General features: G+C 30.7%; 1 protein-coding gene and 1 long non-coding RNA gene across 2 annotated transcripts in view; one reads left to right on the plus strand and one right to left on the minus strand.

Moving 5' to 3' along the window:
• Nucleotides 1–18,862, minus strand: part of LOC142320255 (uncharacterized) — a 521,142-nt gene that overhangs the window by 233,620 nt on the left and 268,660 nt on the right. The gene's annotated exons all lie outside the window — the stretch shown is intronic.
• LOC142320254 (neuroligin-1-like) overlaps nt 1–18,862 on the plus strand; it is a 289,299-nt gene that overhangs the window by 197,641 nt on the left and 72,796 nt on the right. Inside the window, exon 6 of the mRNA XM_075357956.1 lies at nt 9,266–9,515. Coding sequence (XP_075214071.1) covers nt 9,266–9,515 — 250 coding nt within the window. The remainder of the gene's footprint in view (nt 1–9,265; nt 9,516–18,862) is intronic.

Genomic DNA, 18,862 nt, shown 5'->3' on the forward strand with positions numbered 1-18,862 from the left:
TTTGATCTGGAGTTCTTTTAGTAGAGAGTGTATATATACTGTATATATATATATATATATATATATATATTATTTCAGAGAAATGTGGCATCATTAGTTAGTTTACTCCTTTCACTTTGAAAAAGTATTTTCACTTCATGTAATTTTATTTTTATAAAGTTTATCTAGATTATTACTTTTGAATAAAATATATCTAATTATTTAACTAAAAACAGAAAAGATGGTATTTTTATGGCTTGAATGACTGTTTACCTTTCTGTAATTTATTGATTTTTTACTTGTTAAACTGTTCAAAACGCTTCATTAGGGTTTTAACATAAGCAATGTAAAAAATTATAAAACAAAAATCCTAATATAAAAATGTTGAAACCTCATACATTATCAATTGATGCAAGTAGGAATAAAACGCTACCACAGAAGAGCCTTACACATACTGAATATTTGGCCAGTTTTTTAATAGAGTTTGTAAAGTAGGTCTTCTTAATAACGTATTGCACGTAGAAAAAAAATTATATCAACGTATTTATTGTTAATTGTTAAATAAATTAAGTATTAAGATTTTGGTATTCAAAATACTGTAACATTTTTAATTTTCAGAAATTATACTAATAGTTCTAATATATTATCTTCCATAGCGCAAATTTTTTGAAGTTTTAATCGCAGCTAAATTAGCTTTTGATCTATTTGACTGTTCTTAGAATTAATTCTGTAGTTTGTTAACAAAGGTTTTGGTGTCAAACTTCTATTTCACTTATATCACTTCAGTAGTTCCTATCCATTCTAAATGAAATCCGAAGACATAATCGGAATATGTTCTTTACGTGAGTCTCGCAATTATCTGTTTACTGCTTAATATACTTCTACTTTTATTGAAAATCATCGCTATTTTCATTATCTGTTATTCAAAATAGCATGCTAGTCATTTGAAGTAGCTAGTAAATAGTAAAATACAATAGTCATCTGTACTAATTCTATTTATTTGTCCCAGCCGTAGATCACATGAACAAATGACTTTTGTTCCCAAACGAAGTTAACGACAGCGTGATATCACATAATCGTTAGGGAAAAATATTACTAACACTAATTTTTCTTATAAAATGTTGAATAAGCTTTTTTGTTAATAAACCATTGATCCACGGTTTTAACGATGTTTTATGTTTGGGTTTTCGTTAAAAGCAAAGTAAAAACGTAATACAACACCCTTCTCCGTCCCGTGCCACACAACAGTTGAGGAATTTACAAAATCAAGCACTAGATTGTCCGTACTATATTTAAACACGAGGTTTTCAAAATTTTTTAAGCTAGGCAGATTTTCTAGGCGATAGATTCTTAAAATATATTAAGTTTTCTAATAAATTTTTAAATTGATAAATGACATTTTTTTTTATTATACCTTTAAATTTAAAGTCTTTGAATATATATATTTAATTAATATCGTAGTTAATAATTTTAAATCGTTTTGGTTTACAATTTTGGAACAATTATATCTTATTTTCTCCATTTTGATTTATTTAACTAGCCGTAAAGGTAAAGACGTTTCATTGCTTCTTTTGATAAGATGGTAGAAACAGGTTAAACTAAGAGTTCAGGTAAATTAGATTAATCTAAATGAAATAAATGTATTTTTTAAAAAATACACTTACGTTGGTAAGTAAAATAAAGATAAAAGAACTCCTATTTTTATAAACTAAATTGATAACAAAAATATGTAGCGAGATATTTTTTTAAAAACTAAAAACCTCTTGAATTTTCGTGAACTAGATGTGAAATTCTGTATCTTTCTTAAGGCAATAAAAGTAAATGGATTTAATTTTAATTAAATTTTACCAGCTGCAATGATTATTTTCTTAGTTTACAAATAGAAATTATTCTTTTTTAACCTTATACTTTCCTGTTTGGTCAAATTTCTATCTTAAGGATTCTCAATGAATTTTAAATCGCTTTGAAACAATTTCAAATTGTTTTTTTATAAAACATTTATCTTGAAAAGTACCATTTTATTCCTTATTTTTAGTAAATAAGAATAAAAGTAATAACATTCAAAAAGTAATAAAATTAAATAAAATATTGTGGGAAAAAAACAATAGTCATGTACAAAACAAAACTAGATTATAATTTAAAAAACTGGCAATTTATTTATAAATAGTCTGTTAAATCATATAAATAAAAATTAAAAAAAGATAAATGAAAAGACAACTACAATAGAAATTATGTAAAATAGAGTTTTTTAAGTAGTTTAAATTAAACCTACATCCATTAAGCTCTTTTGAAATAACGACTTACTTATTTTATGAACATGGAAACAAAAAATAATTTAAAAACGCAGCATGTCTAACAATATAAATCCGAATAACAAACAAAAATCCGTCTATAAATAGGAAGAGAAAAAGTATTTGTACTTGAAGAGTGATATAAAAGAAATATGGAAAAAATGAAATATGTAGGAATACATGTTATAGCCTACAGTTATTCACGTCCACTTCCGAAAAAAAAAAACAGAATTCAATCTAATCCTCTGGACAAAAATTGAATCTTTTCAGACATATATATAAAAATACAAAAATCATTTCCAAAAATATATTTGATCTGTCAGTGAATTCCTACGTAAATTTCCTCTATTGATAAATTAATTTATTAAATGACAAAGGCATAATTTTATTATAAATAAATTCACTTCTCATTTATAAAATACGTAAAAATATATTTATTTTGTACGGCTTCCGGTATTATTAATTCAAATGGTAATAATGAATTATTAGTGATTAGTATTTTTTCAATGTTTGTTAATTGATTCGCTGATAAATATCCATCGCAATAATAAATTGCAAATAACTATAGAGAGGAATAAATGGGATATATATTTAACTGATATAATAACTATTGGAATATTTATTTGGTTTCATAAAAGACGTATTAATTATTGCTAATAATCTATTTTACTGACTAAAATAACATTAATTAATTATAAAATGAATTTATAACTAACATCAATAGCAACGTTTACTTCTATTGATTTTTAAAATTGTAACGTAAAAAAAACACAAGAAAAAATCTTCATAATTATAAGAACATGGAAATTATTTTAAGTAGTTACTGAACAAATTAATGCAAAAACTATTTTATTAAATAATGAATGTTTTATTTTATCTCATTAATACCTTAATAATCTTGATCTAACAGCCATTCTAATTTATTTACCTATTTAACCAAAATATCTACTATTCCCCAGATATCAACACACATACGAGTATATACATGTATATATTAGCATTCCCCGGTCACGGTATTTCTCATATATATATATATATATATATATATATATATATATATATATATAATATGCATTCCACATACATACACACACACACACACACACACACACACACACACACACACACACACACACACACACACACCCCCACACACACACACACACACACACACACACACACACAGACATATATTAACAGTCACAGTATTCTCCCGTTATATGCTTATAAAACTTAAATAACTGGAAATAGGTTTTTGGAAATTATGTATGGGCTGTTGCTGTCAGCAATACCAATATTCACAACTTTTCGGATAAAATCAAAAGTCTAGATAACAGATGTGTTCGCAAAATAATTTTTTATATGAAATCAAGACGATAATGTAGTTTAAGAACTACTTTGTATTTTTCAGCACAGCAAGTCCAGGAGTTTCATCATTCCATTTTTTTTTTCATGACAGTGGTTACATATTTTAATCATATTAACTATTTAAATAAATTTCATACTCAGATAGTCAATTTATGGATGATAATCAAAAGCTGGTTGGAGACCTAACATATTTGTCAAAGGTTGAACTCGATTTTGAGCCACGGGTATTCGTTGATCTTCAAGTCATTGAGAAAGCTCGGGTGTAGATTCACGTTGTCTATGATAATAAATTCTAATAACCCTAGAAATTCTTCTTCCCATCTGCAACCTCGTTATTCTAGGCATTAATAAAAATATTATGATCAAATTGAAAGACGAATCCAGGTCAATCGTATGTATGGCCTGAAATCATATGAATGGTTCCTGAAGAAACTCCTTAGTTCAGTATATAAATATTCAAATTTGCTGGCGTAAGAGTAAGTTCTCGCCGATCACCCCCAGATTAGACAATAACATAAAAATTTAAAAAAAGCAGTTAGGTTATTTATTTAGGTTTCTTTATTTATGATTTATGTAGTAGTGAGATTGAAGAGATTTGAGCTGTGAAAAATATTCCAGAGGTCATAAAAATGCTACAATTGAAATTTGATAGTGATTTATTCAGTAGTTTTCGCGGTTTTTGGGAATAAATGAAAAATACATTGTTGTCTCTTTATATAATAGTGAGATGAGATTGATAATAATTGGTTGTTAGGCAAGAATAATCTGACTTATTTGAAGCACAAAACATATTTTAATTAATTCTGTTCTTTGTGCGGTGCCGGGTGACAGCGTCTTTCATCAGGAAGGTTTGGGATTTGTACCCCAGTCATGGATGACATTATGCAATAAAAAAATTACTACAGATCCACAGCGGCTTGCTTCCAGCTATACTTGATTATAATATTCATTTTCATCCGCTTAGTTTCATCGTAAAAATAAACAAGCAAACTAGTTTTATATATATATATATATATATATATATATGTTTTTGTTTTAGAAAATTTTTAATGTAAAAATATATGAATAATTAATTACAGTATATTTAATTTTAAATTTTAAAGGAAAACAACCAATAGCCAAACCTAAAAGTATGTAAAATATTACTTTTGTTTGTTCGAGTATCTAGCGGTAATGTCAGTAAATGAAATACGTATTTTTAACGACTACGTTAAGTAATTTACATATAATAATTAGTTTCTTAACAAGTAGTATATGTCAAAGTACTTTTACACTATAAATTTCTCTGCTGAGTAACATTTATTTAAAAAATTAATTTACGTAATGTAAATTTGCGATAACATAATTCATTTATTTTTCGTATGGTAGCATTTACCACTTACTTTACACTGCGTTATGGAAACTACTAAGGAATATTTTTAAAGAAGAAATGCTTATTTTATCTTTTTTTAGGCAAATTATTGTAAATATGTGAAAAATATACAAATTGTAATTCGATGGATGTTGCTGATACCCAATGCTCGTTTTTATACAAACAAATATGGATACGTTTAAAATATATACATACATGTTAATTTTAGTATGAGTGCATGGGTGGATTTACACGTGTATGCGTATATCTGAGCGTTTCGATTCCTACTAACTGTCTAATCTATTTAAAATGTCTTATATACATTAATAATATTTCTTACAAGGAGGGAGCAATAATTCAAAGTGTTGTGACAGCTTTTATCGCTGAACGATACTGTTAAAACGTGCAAGTAGACTCACGCAACACGTGCAAGGACGATAATTTAAATACTTAGTAATATCCGAGACGTAAAGCTTAGTCCTTACTGGGTAGCTTAGCGTGTTATAAATCAAAACTATGTGATTAGTTACAAAAGCAGAAAGAATACTTTATTTAATTTTATGCTGTAAATGTACTTTTTCTTTTCAAAATTAATAAATATATACGTTATCAATTTTATGAATCGGCGAAGATCAAAGATAGTACAAAACATGATTACATATTATGGAAATTTATTAATTTTGGTAACCTTTTTTTTTTCTCAAATTATTTAATTTCAATGATCTGCTACGTCCTGAAAAATAAAATTGTCAAGTTTTTCATTGTATGTTTATTACATGTACTTTAACATTTTTCCAAAAAAATTGGTTTCACCAGTTTATTTTAAGTTTAATCGATATTTATTTTTGATAACGTGCTGTTGGGCATTACATTTTTCTCATTCAGAAAAACAAACAAAAATCTGAATTATTTTGTTTTACATCTTACTACGTATATTGTATTATAAATACATAATAATAACATAAAAGGATTATTGTTATTATGCAACTGCAAAAAATGAAGTTAGTCTTATTTTATATCCTGAATCATATGAAATTCTTTTGTTCGGTAAAGGAAAATGACAAAAAAAAATTCCCTTTGCTTAACTCGATTCAAAAATCCACATGAATTCAACAAAATATCTTCGCAAATTTGGGCTACTTTTTGAGATCGGCATTTCAAATCGAAATCCATTAAAAAAAAAAAAAGTAGATGGATTATTATATTAATTTCATTATAAAATATATGTAGAAAGTAAAAATAATAATTAATTGATTAATCATTGACATAAATATTTAAAAACAACATCAGCAATGTGTAGTGACTGAAAACTAGCAAGATTATATACTCAAAATGGCAAAAAGTAATGTGAAATATTTTACACTGTAACAAGATATGTCGTTTATATATTTTATTATATATATATATATATATATATATATATATATATATATATATATATATATTTTACTAGAAGATAAACATTTATTTTATCAAAATCAAATAGTTTAACCCGAAAAAATTTAACTTTAATACTTTTAGGAGATAAGTTTGAGAAAGAATAAAATCGATTTTAATTGAAAACATTAAAATCCGGTCACATTTACGAAACAGTAAAAATCCCTTTTTCATTTTTGGTTATCATGCCAAAGCATAACTTAAAAATAATAACTCAAAATAACATAATATCTCAAAAATAATCAATTCAAAGGAATGGAATATACAGCATAATCGTAATAGATACAACAAAGACTGTGTAATTAACCATGGTCCATTTATCCGTTATTCTTGTACAAGGCAGTCTCAGTCACGGTTAACCCACCGGGTTGGTCTAGTGGTGAACGTGTTTTCCCAAAAAATGAGCTGATTTGGAAGTCGAGAGTTCCAGCGTTCAAGTCCTAGTAAAGTCAGTTATTTTTACACGGATTTGAATACTAGATCGTGGATACCGGTGTTCTTTGGTGGTGGTTGGGTTTCAATTAACCACTCATCTCAGGAACGGTCGAACTGAGAATGTACAAGACTACACTTCATTTACACTCATACATATCATCCTCATTCATCCTCTGAAGTAATATCTAAAACGGTAGTTACCGGAGGCTAAACAGGAAAAATAAAGAAAGAAAGTCTCAGTCATGGTTGGGCATTTGATCAAGAAAAATGATAACCTTCTATCCAAATATCCTACGATTTAGAGAAAATTTATTAGACTTTGTAATAGTAGTGAGTTTTTGCTTCTAATTATGTTAAATATTTTAGTTCTAATACACTGCTATGTATCATAGCACATTGCTCTTTTATATCTATAAAATGATGACAACTAAACATAAGTATTTTGTTCTAACAATTAATTGTTCGAACAATTAAATGTGAAAAACAGTGGAAAGCGCTTCTTTGGATAAAAATATTGAATCTTATATATCTATCTTTACATAGATTCTTGTGTCCTAAAAAGCAAAATAATGGTACTCTTAAGGAGGGTAAAAGACATTATTTAACTTTTTCGTAACACTATACTTACAATTAACAGCGAAGAGTCTAAAATAGTGAAAATTATGGGATCCTTTTATACTTGGTCATTAAGCTTACCTCGATTTGGTCTACTTCGACACTGGCACGCTTTACTAGAAAACTCTGCAATACCCAAACACTTACATCACGTTACGGCCAAATCGCTTTTTTTCTGTGATTTCGTAAGTGCACTTCAAGTATTTCTAAAAACTAAAAGCACACTATTATTTCAAACATACTCGAATTTACATAGAACATCGTACTAAAGAAATAGTTCTTTCAATTAAATTACACTAAAAAGTTCCTGAATAAATCATAGCTAATAGGAATTCCACGCAACGAACGGATCTATACAACCATAAAGGCTTGCAACTGAAAACTGAAGAAGCGAGTGACCCATCCGATTAAGGTGCTTCTTGAAACGTCGGCTAAGTGTAGTGTAGTGGGGTAATTTGTTAGCCACACTCGAGAATAATTTTCGTAACCCTAATTATCTGTATTCCCTTAAAAACTTTCAGTGTGAGAATTTCCGGTAAAGATATTGTCCTTTGCCAAAATATATATATTTTAATGATAATTTAATTTAAGTATGTTTTAAAGCTTTTAATTTTGTTTATATTTCTGAATGGTGGAAGTTTAGGACTGTCTTAGTTTTTATTCTGTTTAAGAGGTCCCTTTACAATCCATTAGTGCCTTTTTTATTTGCTGAGTATCATACATGAGGAATTCGTTTTGTTTTTTATGAGGTTTTTTTTTTAAATATTGTAATAGTTTGTATATATACACTCATATATATTTTATTTTTTTGGATTTTTTCAGCAGAATAAATATTCACATCTTTATTTCCTTAAAACTATTTTTATAAATGATTTATTTATAAAAAATAAATATATGTAGATACAGTATGTAAATAAAACTTAAAACTATTCAAGTGCTAGCAAGAAATTTTTTTTCAATTAAAGAGCATTAGTGCATAATGTACAAGTACAAACTCATTACGAAGTTCTTATAAATAGTAAAGCAATATCTGTATTCAGAGTTTAAATCCATTTCAGCCTCACAAAAATGCTATTCTATAGGATATAATTGATCGAGCATAATTGAACTGTAATCGGATGTGTAATGAACAAACATTGTAGGCTAACAGCACGGAGCTGTTAATACCTATTCGTATTAACAGCTGAATTGGGTTATATATATATATATATATATATATATATACATAAAATACCTTTAATACTTTTTTCCGTCTATTAATCTTCTTATAAAATAATAGCTAGTTGGAACCAGTTAATTTTATTAAGTAAACCAAATAAAAGAAAAATACATTTTATCTTTTTACCTTACACTTTGATGTGATAATTTTTTGAATGTAGCATAGACTCATCTGACTATATCACAAATTAAATTTTTTTTCTACTTCTATAAGTTGAGAGATAAATTAAAGTTCCTAAAAAATATTGTTTTAATTACTTCATTTATTTGTTCACTGCAAACTTCTGAAATAAATATTTTAAAAAATTGTAATTTTGAAACATAATATTTTAGATACTAGTAAGTTATTCTTCCCTTCCGTACAGCAGTTCATGAGTAACAATGACGATGTGTAAACAAATTAATTTTTTTTCTTTAATAACACTTAGTTTAGGATAATATGTACAAATTATTACTGTAATTTTAAAAACTAGAATTTTTTTAAGTATTCCTTAATTTATTAATACTTTGTGATGAGTACAGTTTTACAATACGTTTTTATATTAACTGAATATCTTATGTTATGTTACAGAACCTATGTACGGAATACGTATGTATATCACCTAAATGAAATATTCTCAACAATCAGGAATGAGTATACAGACTGGGAAAAACCGATTGATCATCCTATAAACTTTCGTGACTCAACGTTGGAAGCTCTCAGCGATGGCCACACTGTTGCGCCATTAGTTAAAATTGCCCATTTACATACAACTAGAAGAAGCAGTAGTACATTTCTAATGCATTTTGGTTACCAGACGAAAAATACGGAATACCTCCAGGTAAAAATCTTTTAATTAATAAAACCTTTTCATTCTTCAAAATAACAAATCGTTGAATAAAGCTGTTAATTTGTAAGTTGCTTCCATTTATTTAAGCTATTAAGTAAAACCGTACATTCCGTCTTCTGTGATTTAATTTTATTAAATATTTTACAAAAGGAAACTCAAACGAAATAAATTCTATTCAGAAAAAATGATATTATTTCACTTTTAACAAAACAAGCAGTTTAAGTTAAACCTTTACGGTTCAATATATTTCTAAATTGAAATTGTTTTCGTAGTTGATAATGAAGACCATTTTCCATTCATTACAATAATTTTGTTCAAGTTAAATTGTTTGATAATTAAGTTTTGCACTCACTCCACTATATATGACAAAGGTATCAAATTTTTAAATATATTGCGTACTCATTATAACATAGAGACAGCATAAATGAGATGTAATTCATTTTTTCTAGCTTTTTTACGAGATGTCCTTCACAAGGTAAAAAATAAAATTTCACAGGAAATGACGGAACTGTTTCGTGAGTTTTTGATGCGGGTATACAAAAGTGGGTGAAGGTTTTTTAGAAACTGTAAAAGCTTCGGTAAAAAATACATCATCTTATTTCGTGGTTCAAATCGAAAAGCAAGTGGGTAACACTAAACTGGCGTACCAAGATTACAGTTGAGGATGCGTTAGTCAAGTCTGATATCCAACAGATATCAAACCTCAAGTGCGACGGGCAGATAGCACTAAACGAAAGCAAAGAGATTGTGACGACACAAATACGTTAAGCGGTTGGCTTTAAAGAGAGTTGTGGAGCAAAACAGCGTAGTCATTTTTCCATCGTTTGGTTTACTCGGTTCGTACAGGAAATCACTTAAGTCTCTCCATTCTATACTCTACATCTATAGCTATATTACTTATATTTAGCTCTATATTACTATAGTCTTAATACTACTATATTAGATCTTACAAACAAAAATCTTATATTAGCAAGCAAAAATGAACTTCAAAGAAGAAGTCCTCAAAGATTTTGTTGGCCACTAGCCCCTTTATTAATTTAAAAATATATCCTGTACCACACAATGATATGTTTTCCGATGAAATTGGACATCTGCAAAAGATAACTTAGAGAAAATTTTAAAAGTAAAATTAAATTTTGATTCTTATTCCTCACATTCAATTTCTACATATTTATTTTTATTTTCAAAAAAATATATCATACTTACAGCATTTTTAAAATAATATTTCTAAGAGCCAAAGACATAAAAAAAGAACAAACATACTTTTTTATGTAGTGTTATCATTAAATTTAAATTATTTTTTTTATTTAACTTTTCGTATAGGGAAAAGTTGTATTAAAGAAATACGTAACATGTAAAATTACTTTGCAACATTATTTTTGTCCAAAAAATAATCATATTATCTTACTATTTAATTCATTTTACAACCGGTACAACTTAAAAGAGAAGTTGCACAAAATTTTACTTGAAACTAATGAAAAATCAATTTCAAACATTTAATTCTTAGAAATATAGTTACATAAAATGAAAATCAAAGTTTATTACTTATTATATTATTTGTTTTGTTTTAATTTAAATGAAGTAGTTTTATACATAGGACTAATATTTTTTTTTTGAGTGTTATGGACACTGACTACTATGGGTATTAGCCCTTTTTCTCTTGTTCCAAACAAAATAGAAAAAAAAGTTTACTTCCCTGATAAAATCACTAGCGAACTAATCAGATGACTAGTGTTGTCAAACAGATCATCCAGAAATAAACTTTTCATGCAATATTAAAAACCCCAAAACAGCACAACATAATAAGAATGATAAGTGCCCTCCACTTAAAAACAGACTTCCGTTTCAAACAAATATCTTATCTGTCAAAACGGATTGTATAATCCCGTCATTAAAATCTACTCTTAAAAAAATTCGTCAATAACTTATAAAACTGATTACATTCACATTATCTAACGCCTAGGTTTACCATAAGGCAATCCAGTTTTTTTTGCTTATTTCTATCTTCGTGATGGCTTTCATGTAAAATTCCAAGATGTCCAAGGCTTCTGAGTTGGAATCTTCTTATTCTCTACAGTAAATTATAGAGAATGTTTTGCTGCTGGTATCATCTGATACCGGCAGCAACTGATGGTGCGGTTAGCATTACATCAGGGTAAGAGTAACATCTTAGAGTAACTAAGAAGTTCGGCAGACGATTACCTATTTTGGATAAGGCTAATGCTGAAATGCATGTGGCGAGATTGTTCCCTAGCATGATAGCCGATGATAGTGGACCCACACCATGTGAGAGCAGGAGATTTACTATAGATGAACTGCAACTAGAGGCCAAAAGTCTGGCTTTAAAGAAGATTCCTGGACCGGACAGAATCCCTGCAGCGGTGATCAAAGGTTTAGTCCAGAAGACTCCCTGGAAAGTATTAGAGGTTGCCAGTTACGGTTTGGAGAGAAGAGTTTTCCCAGCGTGTTGGAAAGAGGCCAGGGTGGTGCTCCTTACTAAAGGTGCACCCATGGAGGAGGACGCCACTTACAGACCCCTGAGCCTATTGAATACCATGGGGAAACTCGTAGAAAAAATGCTGGCGGGCCGTATTATTCGGGAACTTGAACAGGGAGTCGGGATTAGCCCAAACCAGTATGGTTTCTGGCGGGGGCGGTCCACTGTGAAGGCCATCTGTAGGATTTCGGACTGGGCTAATGAAGTCAGAAGAGGCACGTGGCGCACAAGACGCATTCCATTAATGATTTCACTTGATATAAAGAATGATTTTGGCTCATTCAATTGGATTCACATAAACAGGGCAATGGCCACAAAGGGATTGAGCCCTTATATATGTAGGCAAATCGAGACTATCTTTCCGATAGAAGATGTTTGATTGAAGCCCAGGAAGGAAGAATTCATTTTTAGATGCAAGGTGGGTGCCACAGGGATCGGTCCTGGGGCCGCTGCTATGGTTGCTAGTTATATATGATCTCCTGCACAGAATGTTCCCTGCTGGAGTTGAGGTGTTGGCATATGCAGATGATCTCGCTGTACTAGTTGAGGGAAGGACGGTAATTGAGGTCTAAGAGAGGGCGAACGCGGCCACTCAGATCATTAATGAGTGGATGATTTCTAGGGGTCTGCAGTTGTCATTGGAAAAATGTAGGTGTATCGAAATCACTGGAAGAAGAGTACTGGATCCTATTACTATTTTCATCGATGGTAAAGTTATAGGAGAGGTGAATAGTTTGAAATACTTAGGAGTTACCTTCCAGAGGAATTGTAGATACACTGACCATATAAGTAACATATGTAGGAAGACTGAAGCAATGGTAAAGAGTCTTAACATTATAATGGCAACGCAGAATGGCCCTAGAGCATCAAAACGCAGATTGTTGGTGTCAACGATAGTATCCTCGTTGATGTATGCTGTTCCCGCATGGAGTCACGCTATAGATATCAGGCGTAACAAGGAGAAGTTAGCGAGGGTGCATAGGAGAGGGCTCCTAGGTGTGGTGGCCGCGTATAGGACAGTGTCCTATGAAGCCCTTTGTGTTCTCGCCGGAGTACTGCCGATATATCTCATCGCGAGATATAGAGTCGAAAGATCGAAGGGCAGAGCAGATGAAGAGGCCCAAGATGAAGTCCATACTACCTGGCAGGAGAGGTGGACTAATAGCGGTGTGGGTCGCTGGACAAGACAACTCATCCCGGAGATCGAACCATGGATAAGAAGAGGTTTTGGCGAGATGGATCACTTTTTAACGCAATTTTTCACCGGGCATGGGTCGTTTAATAATTACTTAAATAAAGTAGGAAGGAGAACAGAGGCAATCTGCATGTATTGCGAAGAGATCGACGATGCAGAACATACTTTCTTCATATGTGAAAGATAGGCCGCCCTCAGATTTGACATGGCGATCGACGGGATGACTCCCGAAGCTATAATACCTTTTATTACTAGTCGGGAATCCAACTGGAAGAAAATAGCTTGTTACACCAGACAGATCTTATCGCAGAAAAACATCGACGAAAGGAGACTGGGTTTTTGATTTAGGTTAGGGAAGGGAGGACAGCCTCAGCATGGAGGGCCGGCATGCCGAGGTGTGTCGATTCTAATGAGCCGCTGGGAATATAGTTTAGGGAATAATAGAATAATAAAACACAAGATATAGAGAAAAGACCTCGACACCACGTCACGACACTCCAGGTATGGCTTGGTGTCTGAAAGGGGCATATAAAATAAAAGATTACTCTCAAAAAAAGCTACCGGTAGGACGACCTGTCATGCCAGTATATAGCTGGTAGGCGGGAAGGCCTATTTGAGTATGAAGACACTCTCCTGGATGGCGTAATACCAACAAGTCGGTCCGGCCCAGGGGAGCTGAGAAAAAAAAAAAAAAAAAGGGTCAAGACTACATGCACTCCCAGCTAAAGTGTGTAGGGTGGCTAAAGTGCTAGGCCTCTCATTTAAAGTTCTCCGTGCTTTCGGGGGCTTCATTGTTGGTCGTTCAATATCCTCATTTTATAATATCTTTATCGCTTGTTTTGAGTACCCTGAATGGGGACTTTTTCAAATCGTTCTTTCAAAAAGTATTTTCAAAAAGTCTTTCCTTTGTTCATATCGGCTGTCTTGTTTACAGGTTTTAGACAGTCATCTCTGGTTAGTCGGTAACTAAAACTCTCATTATTAATATGCTCAACCATACTGGCTAAAGCCGGAGCTATTCTGAAATTACATCCTTCGGTTTGAAAGATGTTGCAGGAGCCGCAGCAACCTGTACGTAATGCAATATACCTTCGGCGTTCTACTTTGAACGATTTACTTCGCTTGGAAGTTGTTCAACCTTTGAATGATCTTTACCTAATAAATTGCTACTTCTTCATAATAGGTTGGACGGTTTCGCCATCGTGCGAGATAATGGCTATAACAATTTACACAAACAGGTGGATCACTACTTTGATCATCTGAATGCAAGGGGTCGCCACCAGCACATATTTATTTTCTTTTACAACGAACCGCTGTATGTCCAAATAATTGACATCTAAAGTACTGCAATGAAGTCGGAATAAACGGACGTAGAGTCCGTCTATGGAATCCAGCGTTTATTTTCTCCTGACACCTCCGGTTTGTTGAAGGTCAGGACATGCGACGCGGAGTGTTCAAATTCTCAGTATTGTCGTGTGTATAATCGTCGATACGCAATAACTCCTTGTTCATATAGCTCTTCGAGAATTTCCTCTTCGGTGCAATACAGAATATCCATGCAAACAACAATACCCTTTAAGGTATTTATGTAACCATATGGCGTAAGCTCACTATCCAAAATTGCAATTTTCTTCGTATCAATTAACTGTACCGACTGTAAATTGTGGATGGTTTCAGCAAACAGTCTAATAGCAGTTTTTCGAACCTCATTTATCAGTCGTTCAGCAGCTTTTGTGATGCCTCGAGTTATCACAAATGGACTAAATCTTACCAAAATTTCCTTCTTCACTTTTGATAACTAAATATTTTTATATCGTCGCAGTTTTTTCGGTCGGAACTTGGTTCGATCCGTCTTTTCTACATTTGCAAACTACATGTTCTTCCTTCCCTTCGCTTGCGAAGATAAAGACTCTTGTGAGCGAGGGTTTTTATGTTGACTCTCTGCAACACAATGTGTATGAAAGTAGAATTGTCCATACGAGAAAATTCGCCAGCAAAGTTGTTATAAGGGGCAGCCAAAGAGCCTGTTGGGCATTTCCCCGGATTACTGATCCTGCCTGACTTTTCCTATTCAGCCGTCTCCCACATATTTAACCCGGACCCGGGAGTCAGGCACTGCCTGATCCGCTATACTAACATCCCACGGTTCGACCGCAGCAGTAAGCACTTTTACCCATAAGACAATTCCTGCCAAGGTTTGGACCGCTCAAAGTAAGTAGCTCACTCCAAAGTTACCGACTCACGTTGAGCGGTGTATGAATTCGGCAGCACAAGTTCTTATCATCTCACCCCAATCCGGTTTCCACCAATGGGAGGAGGGAAAAGCACTTCCCGTCCACGCACCACCAAAGGTCAGGATAAAACAGATCATGACCCCGATCACGTTGTAAACTGTGAAACCGTGAAGCACAACCACGACCACCTCAGGCAGCTCGGGATCGCCAATCCCGTACTCCACAGGGACCTCCTGAGCAATACCATTGACCAGTTAGCCGACATAAGTGAAAGTAAGGAAGTACCATGTCGTTGCCCGTCCGGACATGTGTAGATATAATTGCACAGATGTGAGAGCTGGCTTTATTCGGCGTAATTAATCATTCTTATTGCTAACAAAGTATAACTTTTACAATTTTAATAGGCGCCCAAAAGTTTATTCACGATTGATTTTGCTAGATATTTAATGCTTAATTTCAATGGTAAATTTTTAATATAATTCTCAATTGACGAATCAAACGAAGATTATTTCAACAGTTAAAAATGTATGTATTCTGAAGTTAATTTTTCTAAGCTCTGAGTTAGTGGGCCACATTTACGAGCATGACGGGTGGCAAGTGCTCACCCGGGAGTATGGGTTGAACATCCCTTCTTCAAAGGGTAATAATGTTTAATGTAATGTTAACTGTTATGATGATAATATAACGATAAATGTTTAAAAGTGATACAAAACAATAGAGGGTAAAGTTTATGCTGTATCTTTTATTACACTAGTTAGCTGAAAGAGTTACTCAGTAAGATGAAATTACAAAATTTATTTTTAAATACAGTACTAAATAACGAAAGGAATAACTTTAGGTCGGAATAGTGTAAAAATTAAATTAAGTTTACGCTGAGTCTTTATGTTTTCCTTTTTTTAACAAAAAATAAAATAATTAAAAGATTTTTCACCAAACAATACAGAAAATAAAGTAAGAAACTTGAAAAATTCAGAATATTAAAAAAAAAAATAAAACAAAATACCGAAAAATAACATTCTAAATTTAAAAATACCGATCACACAATGTTCATATGTACCATAAACCGCAAAGATCTTTCATAACCCTATTTAAAAGGAATAAAAGATTCATTGGTACAAATACCAATTTTCAAGTTGAAATTTCCCTTCACTGAAGAAGCTTTAAATAAAAATTTGTGGTAAATATGACAATTTTTTATAAATTCCTTCTATGTACATATGAGTACGTATAAATTAAATGCTTTTATGTAATTAATAAATATTTAATCACAAAAAAAAAATATTGATTTCAGCTTATAATTTTTTTAAAATTAAAAATAAACGTCGTATTTTTAAATTAGACTAATCACATAATTTTAATTGCTGACCAAAACGGTTCTGTAAACTTCCCAGCTTTAGCCATAAAGTCCGTTTTCACAAAAAAATATTCTTTTATATCATATTTTTACAGAAAATTAATAATTTAGAGATGTATATTAAAAAAAAAAATAAAAATAAACTATACGGAAAATAAAGCTACAGAATTTCAAAATTTGCAAAATATCCTATTAATGAAATTATAAGGTTAAACCCAGTTCAGGGTACACAAATCCTGATAATCCTATTTGGCTTTATAAAATGATTACATAACCGAAATTAAAAATTAAATAATCTTGAACAGATCAAATATTTTACACTGTAATATTAAACAAAATGAAATATTTACAAACAAAATCGGCAAAAAATTGTTTAAATCAGTCAGTTTTAACCCTTCATTAATAGTTTTACAATTTGTTAGGATTAATTTATATGGAAGTGAAACTTGGACAATCGGAGTATCTGAGAAGAAAAGATTAGAAGCTTTTGAAATGTGGAGCTATAGGAGAATGTTAAAATTCAGATGGGTGGTTAAAGTGACAAATGAAGAGGTATTGCGACAAATAGATGAACAAAGAAGCATTTGGAAAAATATAGTTAAAAGAAGAGACAGACTTATAGGCCACATACTAAGGCATCCTGGAATAGTCCCTTTAATATTGGAAGGACAGGTAGAAGGAAAAAATTGTGTAGGCAGGCCTCGTTTGGAATATGTAAAATAAATTGTTAGGGATGTAGGATGGAGAGGGTATACTGAAATGAAACGACTAGCACTAGATAGGGAATCTTGGAGAGCTGCATCAAACCAGTCAAATGACTGAAGACAAAAAAAAAAAGTTAGGATTAAAATCAAACTATACCGTTACAAAACTTTTCAGTTGATTAATATTTGTTACACTTCGTCTATTTAAGTTAACGTTAGGCTAAATTTATGTACATTTTGGTTAAAGTTACTGCTGTTATGTAGCTGATATGAGTAACTTATTTATTTAATTTAAATCTTTATAAAATATTATAGTTATCACAAACATACATAAAGTTAGAAGCTTAAAATAATAATGAAATTACTTTTCATTGCATGTTTTAATTGAAACTAGATGATAAAGAAATAATATTCCAAAAGGTAAAGTTTGAAAGTTTATTTCAAATTATTTCTAGAAAGTAATGTTATTAGTAATAGATAAAAGTTAAAATCCAGTGCACTTTCTAGATATACATGATTACTCTCCAATAAAGTTACCAAATTTTTAAATTATTTTCTCACTTTCGGATGTATTATAAAAAACTGTTGAAAATTAATAGATTTTTATAATTTGATAAAATTTGCTTTCATAAAAAACATATAAAGAAACTCACTGTGTCTCTTTTCAGATTTTCTTTGCAGACTGAATATAGAAAACATAAAAATATTTAAAAAAATTATTCATAAATATGTATATTTTAATTCACTTTAAAACACATGAATATTATTTAAATAAAATATTTAATTTATAATTAATTATGCATTCCTAATTTTTTTTTACAGAAATAAAATATTGAGATAGAGTATCTTACCGAATATGTTTTTTTCAATGGAAATAAATCGTATTAAAAGCTAACAAACTTTTTTTTTGACATTTGATTAATGGCTTTCCATAAATTGCCGTTAAAAAAGGAATATATAAAAAGACTAGAGAAGAGGTATACCAATATTTCCTGTACAAGCCAGTAAATTTTTATTGCTATGAAGAAAATGGGATGAATAAATATTTTAGACCCATTATTTATTCTCTTATAATATTTCACTAATAATAAATTCTTAAAAAAATTTAATCAGTAGTATTTGAACGGTCAATGCTAGTTATTATACTTATTAAAAATGATCTTTATCTGTGAGGACTACTGAAAGATGGTAAAATTATATTTTACAGCATAAATTTGTATTTTTATGTATTAATCTATGCCTGTTTGATTACATAGAGCGATGTAACGTTCTTTTCATTTTTAATGAAAAATATATATTGCGGTCGAAGATGTAATGAAAACTTATACAAAGATACAAATGTAAAGAATTCTTC

This window comes from Lycorma delicatula, chromosome 2, assembly GCF_047948215.1.
Source record: "Lycorma delicatula isolate Av1 chromosome 2, ASM4794821v1, whole genome shotgun sequence".
Classification (NCBI taxonomy): domain Eukaryota; kingdom Metazoa; phylum Arthropoda; class Insecta; order Hemiptera; family Fulgoridae; genus Lycorma; species Lycorma delicatula.